At 45.3% G+C, this 12,338-nt stretch overlaps 1 protein-coding gene across 1 annotated transcript; it reads right to left on the reverse strand.

The window, feature by feature from the left end:
* Nucleotides 1-10,693: 10,693 nt before the first annotated feature.
* Nucleotides 10,694-11,506, reverse strand: LOC148879719 (uncharacterized). The gene has a single exon (XM_088975170.1). The coding sequence runs from the start codon at nt 11,504-11,506 to the stop codon at nt 10,694-10,696; it is 813 nt and encodes a 270-aa protein (XP_088831296.1).
* Nucleotides 11,507-12,338: the final 832 nt, after the last annotated feature.

Raw genomic sequence — 12,338 nt, forward strand, 5'->3', positions numbered from 1 at the left:
ACTTACTAGATTTATTTTTCTTCTCTCCATCAAGTTACAAGCTTCATGGTGCATTTAAATTAGAGGCCCATCTGAAGTTTAGCTTTAGGCCCATTAATCAGTAACTGGGTCAGGTGTATCAACAAGATACTGTGCAGCTTTTATCAATTCAAGTGTTCAACTTCATTGAATGCCCATCAAATAATGGTTCAAAAAATACATGTATGAATATGATGTATCCAACGGTGGAGGACCAAAATGGGGATTAAGGACTACATCCCTTTTCTTTCTTTAAAAGTTGTCTCTCCATATCATCCGCTGTCTTTGTCTCCTTGTACTTCCTTTTCTTCTAAGAAGAATGTTTGAATGATCTGGGCCGTCCAATTTGAATGTTTGATATTAAAATCTATCATTCTCACGGATGGGATCAACCAACTGTATTACCTGATCACTATGATCAAGTCATTAACTGTTGAGAGTACTTCAATTGTAGAGTAGGGGGAATAGACCCACAAGCCACAAGAGACAACAAAGGTGAAGGATGCACTGAGAATGGTCCAGCTGAGTCCGGTCCATGAGCTGTGACTGAAAGCACGATCATAATATATCACCCAATGAAAATCTCCTAGCATTATTTGGTTTGTTGATGGCTGACAAGGCAAATCTAAACCCCAGTGGGTGCATATCATCACTGTCCTACCCCTACCTGTAGAGTCCAATACACCCATAGCTAGCCTGAATCGAGATGATTCCAGCAACTTCATGAGCCACTACCCAGTAGCACACTACTGGTCCCAGCTCTACCCTTGGCTAGGTTGGGGTGGACTGAATATAAGGGTGGTTAAGGTTGCATTTGAGAGTGTTCAATTATATTAAGCTTTATTGGGCAAAACACCTAAAAAAGTATGAATTGGTGTTTAATAAAGAGGGTAAATTCTGGACTAGTATACTATCTTGTACTTTTGGGTTTAGTGTCATTTTGGTCTCTTAACTTTAAAATGAGAAAATTTAATATTTAAACTTTTAAAATGTGTTAATTTAATTAATATTTGTCGTTAACCAGTTGTTAAGTGGCATTTAAAAAGATACAAATGTCTTTCAAGTGTCATCTAATTTTTTATCAACAATTCAAACATTGACAAAAAATGAATAGTCCCAAATCCTTTTCTCTTCTGTTCATGGGTCGGGTTGGGTCGGTTTACTGATGTTTTTCTAACTAACCCGGCCTGGTCGGATTACCTGAAATTGAAATTGAAACCGACCCTGTGTTAAACAAAACCGACCTGATCGGTTTGAGTCAGTTTGGGTCGGTTTTGGCTCTACTTAGTGGTGACTTAGTTGTTGTACAACCTAACTTAAAGTTAGATTGTAACTAGGATAGAGACAACTTAGTTAAGTAGGAACTAACTACTAAATCGGTTCGGTTCGGGTCGGTTTTGGTTTTCGCACATGAAAACCGAAACTAAACCGAATCATCGGTTTATGATTTTTTATAACCCGAAACCAACCGGTGCTGAAGAAAACCCGGCCGACTCGAATTGGGTCGGTCCGGGTTGGTTGGTTTGGTCGGGTTGGGTCTTCTTATGAACAACCCTAGTTGGGATCACATCTTAATAGGCATTCTGGTGACCCCAATTTTCTTGAATAGAAGAGATAAGGATTTGGGACTGTTCATTTTTTGTCAACGTTTAAATAGTTGATAAAGAAAACTAGATGACACCTAAAGCGAATTTGTGTCTTTGCAAATGCCACTTAATGATTGGTTAACAATAGGTACTAAATTGGCACATTTTAAAAGTTCAAGTATTGAATTATCGTATTTTAAAGTTCCGGAACCAAAGTGGCACTAGGCCCAAAATACATGATACTAATAGGGAATTTCTCCAATAAAAAAAACTCAGTATAATGCAACGTATTTCTTCCGGTAGATGAAGTGCATAAACTTGGGGGCTGTTTGAAAACGTATACAAATTTGTTTTTCCAAACAAAAACAACTACCACATAATATAATCTGATGATGTTGCGATTGTTTTAGTTCGAAAGAATTAAAATCATACAAATTAGTGGTGAATACCCATGTGGCGATTTTAAAGATAAACGAAAACAAAAATATTCATGAACACCACCCAATAAATAGTTTCCTACACTCCAAAATCTGAGTGGTGTAGAATATCATCCTGATTCTTGATCATGGGATGATTCCAAAATCAAGAATAGAAAAACAAACGCCAACAAAATGAGCCCATGTTGAATAGACACCACTGTTAGCACTCACCAGATTAAATAAGTGCCTCATAAAAAAATTGCCATTTTTTTTGTCGGAAAAGTAAAGAAGTCTTTAATGTGTAAACAGTGGAGTCGTTCATAGTTGCCACCAAAAGTTAAAACCTGGTTTCATGACTTCTTTATTTCCTATAAAAAAACATGAAATAAAAAAAAGAAAAAAAAAACTACAGACCTAAATATGTCAATAGGCCCATTACAATTTCTATCACAAAAGAAAAACACTCGGTAAAAGAGGAGAAACAAAGTTTGCTGCAACACCTTTCTGCAAGTGATCCTGCTCCGTGTAGATTATGGAGCGGAAACTTATGATGGTTAAAAAGCTAATGATTATGATTATGGTTGTAGCTCATTATGGTTAAAAAGATAATGGCTACTCATGTTCAGTGCTGAATAAGAGACGAACTGTCAAGTACTCAAGAAAGAGGGATAGATGTTTTTCTTCTGTTACTTACTTTTGTAAATTTATCATCAATCAGGTAAATGAAACATGTGTCAGTTTTAGAAGTTCCGTATTAAATTGGTTAAGATTCTTCTACTCTGATTCCTTAAAACTTAAGTTTTATATATTAAGCTCATTAGATTAATTTGAAGAATGTTACAAAGCCATCTTCTCATATCTTCGTCTCCTGTATTTTTTTAAGTTATTGTTTTCTTTAGATTTTTTATTAGGTGCGAAAAGTAGTTGTACCCAATTCAAACACCAATGAAGCTTGGGTTGGGCTTGGCTTTTCGGTATTGGCTCTTGATTGGGTTGATCCACAACACAATCCAACTTAAGCCCATGTGTGATTTGAGCCTGGAATACAGAATGCATCCAAACTATTGGTATAGTTTACTTGGACTGGAATTGGGTTGGGTAGCTCATTATTTGGGCCATTTGGCTTTCCTTTGTCTGGGCCTCAGATTGGAGGCCTGGCTTCTTAGGCTATGTTTGGATTGATAGAAAATAAGAAAGAAACAGAATAAAGTAGAGCGAAGAACAGCTTTGGATTTAAGCTTGGTCGGCTTGGGTTACCCCTAAACCCATCAAGCAGAGCACACCCAATATGGCCCCTTATTTTTATGAAATTATTAGTCCAATGCAATTTATTAGTTTATTTTATGATTATTTTCTTTTATAAATAGAAGATTTTGTGGCTTTCTTTCAATATTAAAATACAATTGCTTAGAGCAATTGTATTTCTTTTCCATGCAATATTATATCGGGTTTGTCATTGTTTAAGAAGAATGCAAAGTATTTCTTTACTTCTTTGATATTTAAAAGACTTATATTCATACAAATATATATAGTAGTGCGATCTAGCTGCTTCCAACTAGAGGTGATTTGGCTTTCAGACGAACGGCAGACTGAACCTGTAAGGATATCAGAGAACCCGGGGATGCTAACCCGGCGAGGTCGCTCCGATGCTTAAGTCAGTAGACTAGTAGTGAGCTGAAGTTGCTTTGAAAGTAGAGAGTTTGAGAGTAGGAAAATCACGCATACCTTGCACCCCCGGGGGGTGGAGCCCTTATATAATGGAGTCCCTGCAGGTTTCGCGGAGTGGTTCTGGGATCCTCATCACGATGAGATCCGCTTCCGCATTAATGGGGGATAACTGATAGGGTTTATCGAGTTTGCCCGAATCGGTTGGGGGAGATAACGATGGCTGTTACGCGGCGTGATCCTGTGAAGTCCGGCAACCGTCAGAGGGATTTTCGAGATCACCATGTAGTGGCGTGCTGGTATCCCCAGACTGATGTCTTTAAGTCCCGAACTGGGTTGGATGCCGGAGTGCCTTGGCATCGGACTGTTCTTGTTTGCGATCTGGTATCGAGTCGATCTCGTCCCGAGGTGAACTTGTTCCAAGGTCAATTTAGCTCAGGGTGGTTGGGTACCTGAGCTCGATCTGCTATGGACTCATTAAGCTGAGTTGTCATCTTTTGATCAGGTCGTGTCTACGTGCCCCCCTGTTATGAGGTTGAGCCAAATCACCTTTCATCAATTGCCCCCCACTCCCTGAGCTAGGGGTCCAGACCTGGTGCGGGGAGTTCATGATGTGACAAGTGGATTTGGCTCGAAGTCCAGGCCACTTTGTCGGATGAATCGTTGGTCAGGCTAGTTCGGCTACTCGTTTCAACCAATGATAAGTCGGGTCGCGTCTAGTTTATCTGCGGATGTCACGCGATCTACAAACTCCACAGACGTCAAAAAGTGCGCTAAACCGATTTTAAGCTCTGAGGTTGCGCAACTGGTTTTCTTAGGAGCCGTTGGATTGCTTTGATCTTGACCGTTGATTCTCCGGTACAATGGCTATAAATAGGGGGACCCGAGACTCATTTTCTTCGCCATAAGTTCATTAGCCTTCGGTCTGAGGTCGCATTCAAGCTCCTTAGCTCGGGTCTTCCAATTCATTGTTTCTTCTCAATTCGGTCTTTCTCCTTGGTAAGTCTTTCCTATCTCTCTTCTTCGATTCAGTTTGTCTTTTTCATGTCTAGTTTTAGTTTCGACAGTCTTCAAGATGAAGTCGATAGTCATACTAAAGCTACTTCGGGTTTGGAAGCAGTCCGTGGCCCTCCCGAGGTGAAGACACCTCAGAAGGCGCGAGAGGCCTTTGGTAATCTAGCATCCACCTCGCACCGAGGTCAGGTGCCAGACAATTTTGGCCCATCAACAATGACAACAGACAGGCTCCAGGCCCTGATAGCTCGATACAATCTCCCGAACGACCTCATTTATAGTCTTCCACTAGGCAACTTCCCTTGGGAGCATGATCACAACGAGATCGTGATCTTCGAGGAGCAACTCGTAGCTGGTCTTCATCTTCCGTTGCACCCCTTGATTGTAGAAGTCTTGAAGCTTTTCAAGCTTTTGCACGAGCTCCCAAATAGGGTCCCGGCCTGGAAGAGGGGTTACTTCGTGGTCTAAAACACTGAGGGACGGCCCTTCCCAACCCATTGAAGGGAAGCCATTTAGGATCCCAGTGTCAGAATGGACCTGAAAACAAGGGAAGTGCTCCAATCTTGGGCGAAGCTCGGCCTCAACTTTGCGGACTACATGCCTAAAGACAAGCTTGTGCAGGCTGGCCTGAGTCTTGGTAGATCGTCTCTATTTGTGTTTTTACTGTATTTCTGATAATGTTGTTGATGTTCTGCTTTCGTTGTAGCTCCCATGAAGCTCGCTGCAGATCAACTCCTTGGTCGGATGAAGGGGAAGAAGAAGCGAGCTGCCAAAAGAGCTCGCGTCGAATCACCGTAGGCTACCGTGCCTGAGTCCGAACAGCCCCATAATGTGCAACCTCTAGTAATCGATCTGATTGAGAAGGAACCGTGGAAGGGCTCCCTGCATCGTGCACTCGAAGAGGCATCTTCGGAGCCCGCTCTGCAACCACTGCTTCTTCGGGTAGTGAAGAAGCAGTTCGGAGCATCTTGACTTCGAAATATAGTCTTCTCAAGAGCAAAAGCGCAATGTATGCCGAAGAGGTCGCTAGATAGGCCGAGTTGTCAGTCACTCAGCTCGGAGCTCGAGCGGCTACTCACTACATGGTGGTAATTTCCATCCTGACTTCTTCAATTTCGTATTTAAAACTCTTCTGGTACTAACTATTGTTCTCTTGGTAGGTGAACTCCATCATGCACGCTCTGTCGTACCAATCTGAGCTACATTTGAAGCGGGCTCTTGCAGCTGAGTCCTCGTCTTGCAAAGCTCACGCCAAGCTGAATATGGCCAGTAATGAGATCAACCAGCTAAAGGACAATGCCCGGGCTCAGAAGGAGCTCATTTCATTGCTGATGTCCGAGAAGGCGGTGCTGAAGCGAGAGGTGGAGAACCTCGAAGCCCATGTCAAGGAACAAACCGAGGTACTCCTTCAGACGATGGAAGAGTCCAAGGCAAAGGTCGTTGAAGAGTACAAGAGCTCAGAGGAGTTCCAGGGAGAGCTAATCGAGGTCGGGATGGAGGGTTACCGCATGGGCTTCAAGCTCAGTTGGTGGCTGACTAGGCACGAGTTTCCGTAGCTTGATCTAAGCGGTATCACCACCTCGAGGGTTACAGATGAAATGGCCATCGAAGCCACCGAAGACCTGGACTTTAAGGCAGAGACTAACGATGAGCTGCTTGACATCGGAGAGGCCGGTGCTGATGAAAGGGTTGATCCTCCTACTGAGGCCTCGAGCAAGGGCAAAGAGCATTAAATCTTCAATGTTGTATATACCAGGCCTGTGAGCTCGGCTTATAGTAGAGAATTCTATTTTTTTTTTAGTAACGACCTCCTCACATTAATGAAATACACTTTTTTGCCAAGTGCAAATAATTCTCTAATTGGAAAACTAACCAAATAAGTATAGGTTACCCCGAACTGTCAAGCTACCGAGCTGGACTACAAATAGGGGTAACTTCGCACGATGTACCTGAGGTGCGTGGACATTGTAGGGTATCTACCCGACTTGTCTGCATGCGGGCTACTTGATGATGTTAGTTGTCCCTTTACTGGGGTTCAACTTTTTCATTATATGCCGAGGTGGGCTAGACATCGTAGGGTTTATACCCGAGCTGTCTATACCTTAGGCACGAAGTAAGTTACCTATGTCAAAGAGGCAATTAGGTCTTGTCTGCCCATGCCGAGGAGGCGATTGGGACTTGTATGCCCATGCCAAGGAGGCAACTGGGACTTATGTGGTGCCGAGGTCTTTTGTCAGCTCGACACCTTAACCCTTTGGCTTTGGGAGCAATTCACAGTCCGCCCTCCTTACCCTTGGTTTTGCCCATGCCAAAGAGGCGACTGGGTCTTGTGTGCCCATGCCGAGGAGGCAACTGGGACTCATCATAGTGCCAAGGTCTTTTATCAGCTCGGCACTTTAGTCCTTGGACTTCTAAGAGTGACTCATAGTACCGCCTTAGGTTGCTGATGTTCCATGCTCGAGATACTTGTTTTCCTTCTAAGGTTTCGATTCATACATACCTTCCCCGAGTACCCATCTCACTCGGTAGGGGCCTTTCCAGTTCGGTTTGAGCTTACCGACTCCGAGCTCAGGTACCATGACTTTTTTGAGGACCAGGTCACCGACACGGAAGTGCTATTTCTTGACCCAGGCGTTATATTACCGAAGCGCCCTTTGCTGGTAGGCTGCAGTCCGATGTATGCTAGGTCTCGTACTTCTTCCACCAGGTCGATGTTGGTATGGAGCTCGTCGTCATTTGCTTCCTTGTTGTATGCCTCCGGGCGTAATGTAGGTGCCTCGATCTCGGCTGGGATCACTGCTTCTGTGCCATAGGTGAGGTTGAAGGGGGTTTCACCCATGGCGGTCTTAACGGTGGTTCGGTAAGCCCATAATACTTTGGACAGCTCGTCTACCCATAGTCCCTTAGCTCGGGCTAAGCGAGCCTTTAGTCCACAGAGTATGGCTCTGTTCGTGACTTCTGCCTGCCCGTTTGCCTGAGGGTGTGCCACCGAAGTGAAGTTCTGCCCTATCCCCTTCTCGGTGCACAACTCTGGAATTTGATATTTTTGAACTACTTACCATTGTTGGAGATAAGCACCCAAGGTAGCTCAAAGTGGCACACTATATTCCTCCAAAAGAAATTTTGTATGCTGTGGGCTATCTTGCCTCCACCCACTTCGTAAAGTAATCCACTACTACTACCAAAAATCTCCTCTATCCTGTCGCTGGCGGGAATGGGCCAAGAATGTCGATTCCCCACTGTGTGAAGGGCCACGGACTAGTGAGATACTTGAGGTCGGTAGCAGGTCGGTGGTGGATGTTGGCATGCCTTTGACATTTATCGCACTTCTTGACAAGTTCGAGTGCATCTGCTTTCATTATGGGCCAATAGTACCCTTGCCGTAGCGCTTTCTGGGCGAGAGCCTTGCCCCCTAAGTGTCTGCCACACAGGCCTTCATGAGTGTCATGGAGAACGAGCTCGACCTCCGAGGGTCGCAAGCAGTGCAACTAGGGGAGCGTGAAGGTTCTCTAGTACAGCCATCCGTCTATCATGATGTACTTGGCTACCTGACGCTCTACCCTTCTGGCTGCATTGCGATCTCTAGGGAGGGTCCCGTGAAGCAGGTAGCTTGCGAGTGGGTCAATCCAGCTCGGCTCTGCTTGTGCAACAGGAGCGACCTCTTCTGCCCCCCCCCCCCCCGAGAATGTTAGGCCGAGGTAGGTTCTCTATTACATGGTTCTCATGGTGTTGTTGCTTGTGCTGGCTAATCGGGACAAGGCATCAGCCTCAGCATTCTCAGACCTTGGAATCTGCCTAATGAAATAGGACTGGAAGCTGCGTAGAACTTCCCTGACCTTGGCTAGATAAGCAGCCATGGTGGGGTCGCGAGCTTCATAATCGCCGGTGACCTGGTTGACCACGAGTTGGGAATCATCGCAGATGATGATGTGCTTAGCTTTTACTTCGTTCGCTAGAGTGAGTCCAGCTAATAATGCTTCGTACTCTGCTTCATTATTAGACACAACGAACTCAAACCGAAGTCTGTACTCCAGCTTTACCCTGCTTGGGTCGTACAGAATAATGCCTGCCCCGCTTCCTTGTTGATTGGAAGAGCCATCTACGTGGAGGATCCAGGGCTCCTTGTCCCAGGTCGGCCTGTCTCTAATCGGGATTGATGCTGCACTGGTTGAAGTTTCCTCTCTATGCTCGACCTCGATCAATTTAGGGATTGTGATGTTGAAGGTACATTCTGCAATGAAATCGACCAAGGTTTGGGCCTTATTTGTTGTCCGAGGCTCGTATCGGATGTCGTACTCACTGAGTTCGATGGTCCACTTCATCAATCTACCAGATACTTCGGAGTTGAGCAGGATTTGCCTTAGAGGTTTGTTGGTGAGGATGACGACGGTGTGGGCTTGGAAGTATGGGTAAAGCTTCCGAACTGCTATGACCAGCGCATATGCCAGTTTCTCAATCTTCGGGTACCTTGTTTTGGCGCCTACAAAACTTTGTTGACATAGTAGATATGTCGTTGGACCCAATCTACTTCCTTTATCAGTACCGAGCTGACTACCTCATCGCTTGCGGAGAGGTATAGCTTTAAAACATCTCCCTCCTCGGATCGGGTCAAAATCGGGATGCTATCTATGTATTTTTTCAGCTCATTGAAGGCGAGTTGGCATTCTTCGGTCCACTCAAAGCCTTTACTTTTCTTAATTGCCTTGAAAAAAGGCAGGCAGCGATCTGCCGACTTGGACATGAAGCGGCTTAGAGCGGTTATACGACCGTTCAGCCTTTGAACCTCCTTCAATTTACAATGTGGCCTCATATTTAGGATGGCATTTATTTTCTTTGGGTTGGCATTAAAGCCACGTCGGTTGACTATGTAGCCCAAGAATTTACCTGAGCTGACACCGAACACATACTTGTTAGGATTTAGTTTCATGTTATACTTGCGCAAAATTTCAAAAACACATCATAATTCATTTATTAAAAATTTTGAAAAATGGGTCTTAACGACCATATCATCTACATAACATTCAACCTTATTGCCAATCAATGGCTCAAAGATTCTGTTTACAAATCTTTGGAAGGTCGCCCCGGCATTTTTTAGTCCAAAAGGCATGACCTTATAACAATGCAACCCCAACTCGGTTATGAATGCCGTTTTTTCTTTGTCGGCAAGGTCCATCTTGATCTGGTTGTATCTTGAGTATGCGTCTAGAAAACTCAGCAACTCGGGCCCTGAGGTCACGTCCACTAGACTGTCGATCTTAGGGAGTGGGAAACAATCCTTTGGGCAAGCTTGATTCAGGTCAGTATAATCGACGCACATGCGCCATTTACCATTAGCCTTTTTTACCAGAACTGGTTAGCTACCCAGCTCGGGTAATGGACCTCCCTGATGAAATCGGCTGCAAGGATCTTCCAGACCTCCTCATCGACTATCCTCCAGCGCTCTGGGGCAAAATTGCATTTTTTCTGTCTAACTGCCCTAACTACAGGATCGGTGTTCAACTTGTGAGTTATAATTCTTGGATCTATTCCGGGCATCTCTGCCGCAGACCATGCAAATACATCTAAATTTTCAACTAAAAAACTTACCAGCTGAGAATGGAGTGGTTCCTCGATCGATGCACCAATATGGAGAGTTCTGGTTGGATCTTCTTTTGAGACCGGGATGTGGACCGTCTCTTTTGTTGGTGTAGCTCACTCCTCGGGATACTCCACAAGTCGCTCGAGCTCGATATTAGCCATTAGCTTAGCCTTCCCCTTGAGAGTGGCAACATAGCACTTGCGAGACTCGAGCTGGTCGCCTCGCACTACCCCTACTCCACAGTCCGTAGGAAACTTAATGGCTAGGTAGTAGGTGGAAACCACTGCACGAAGTGCGTGGGTAATAGGCCGACCTACTATGGCATTGTACGGAGAGGGAGTCGTGACCACTAGGAATGTATGCTCAAACCTCGCAATGTTAGGCCACGTGCCGACCTCTATGGGTATTAAAACTCATCCTAGCGGTCTGACCTCTTCGCTGCCGAAGCCCACTAAGGGTGTATCTGTTAGCTTGAGATCACCTTCCTGGAGTTGGAGCTTGTCGAAGGCGTCCTTGAATAAGATGTCAGCTGAACTGCCCGAATCTACCAAGATGCGCTTTACCTCGAAGTCACTCAATCTCATTTTTATTACCAGGGCATCGTCATGGGGATACTGAACCCCGCGCACATCATCCTCTGTAAAGTATATGGGGTCTTCGAGCCTAGGTCGCTTTGGTAGATTTTGCTCTTCACGTTTCAGTTCACAAACCGAGGCTTTCCCTGTTGCTGAGGTGCAGCCTGCGATGATGGACCCACCAGTAATCATGTTGATTACTCCGCGAATCGGTCTCTCTTCTGGAAATTGTCTCTGCGGCTGCTCACTCTGCCTGCTGCTAGACTCAAGAGCATTTCTTCTTTGCTCCCCCAGCCGATCTGTTTGGTTTTTATTTTCCTTTTGTACAATTTTTTTCAAGTATCCGTGATAGATGAGCTCTTCGATCTCGTTACGAAGATTTCTATAGTTTTCGGTACTATGATTGTGGTCTTTGTGGAAATGACAATATGCATTTTTATTTCTAGTGGTGGGCTCTCCCCTCAACTGAGGTGGCCACTTCACATAGGAGGCGTCCTTGATCGCCATAAGAATTTCTCCCCGCTTTGCATTGAGGGGCGTGTAGCTTGTCCTTTCAACCGAAGGAGTTCGGAAATGCCGATCTGGCTTGTTTCCCCCTGGTCGGGGACTTGCTTTTTCTTCATTTGCTGCCACCATTGGTTGGGTTGTCATCTTCTCTTTTTCTCTTCTCTACTGGGGCTTCATTCTTCTGATTCATCTCTTCGGTCCTGACAAATTGGTCGGTGAGCTTGAGGAATTCAGTGATGTCCATGGGCTTGTTTGCCACTACGTGCCATTTAAATTTCTTGTGGGTAATACCCTTCTTTGCCGCCATGAGTCTTACATCAGGATCCAGGTCAGGAATCTGTAAATAGGTGTCGTTGAAGCGTTTGATGTAGCTTCGGATCGACTCCCCTTCTCTCTGGACTATGCTGAGGAGGCTTTCTTGTGACATTGGACACTTCTTGCTGGTGATGAAGTGCGAGGTGAACATCTGCACGAACTGCGCCCAACTTTTGATCTTCCCAGGCGTGAGGTTCTTGTACCATGTGCGAGCTACTCCTTTGAATGTCGTAGAGAAGGCAACGCACATGCAGGACTCGTTGGCCCCAGCTAGATGCATATGGGACTGGAACGAGTCTACATGATCATTTGGGTCGAACGACCCATCGTACTTATCTAATGAAGGCACTTTGAAGTTCTTCAGCATCGGGGTCGCCAGGAGATCAAAGGACAAAGGAGATGACCCGAAGAGGAGGGGAGCGATCTTTGTGGCTTCTGAGCTTGCCTCCTCTTTACCTTTAGGCTGCTCAGGTTGACTAGGTCCAAAGAGCTGGCTTGGAACTACAGTTCGACGTGCCTTAGGATGCCGCCTTTGCTGCTGCTTGACTGGCTCCGCATTAGTGCTGCTAACCTCAGTGTGGTTGGGTAATGTCCTGGCATAGAGTGGTTTGGACTGCTGATGCTGGCTGCTATGAATGGAGGGGCCTCGCCTGGAGTTTGC

This window comes from Nelumbo lutea, chromosome 1, assembly GCF_056320005.1.
Source record: "Nelumbo lutea isolate HS-2025 chromosome 1, American lotus-T2T, whole genome shotgun sequence".
Lineage (NCBI taxonomy): Eukaryota > Viridiplantae > Streptophyta > Magnoliopsida > Proteales > Nelumbonaceae > Nelumbo > Nelumbo lutea.

Excerpts from the sequence above, each read along its gene's own strand:
- LOC148879719 (XM_088975170.1), bottom strand. The coding sequence starts at position 11,506 with ATGACAACCCAACCAATGGTGGCAGCAAATGAAGAAAAAGCAAGTCCC.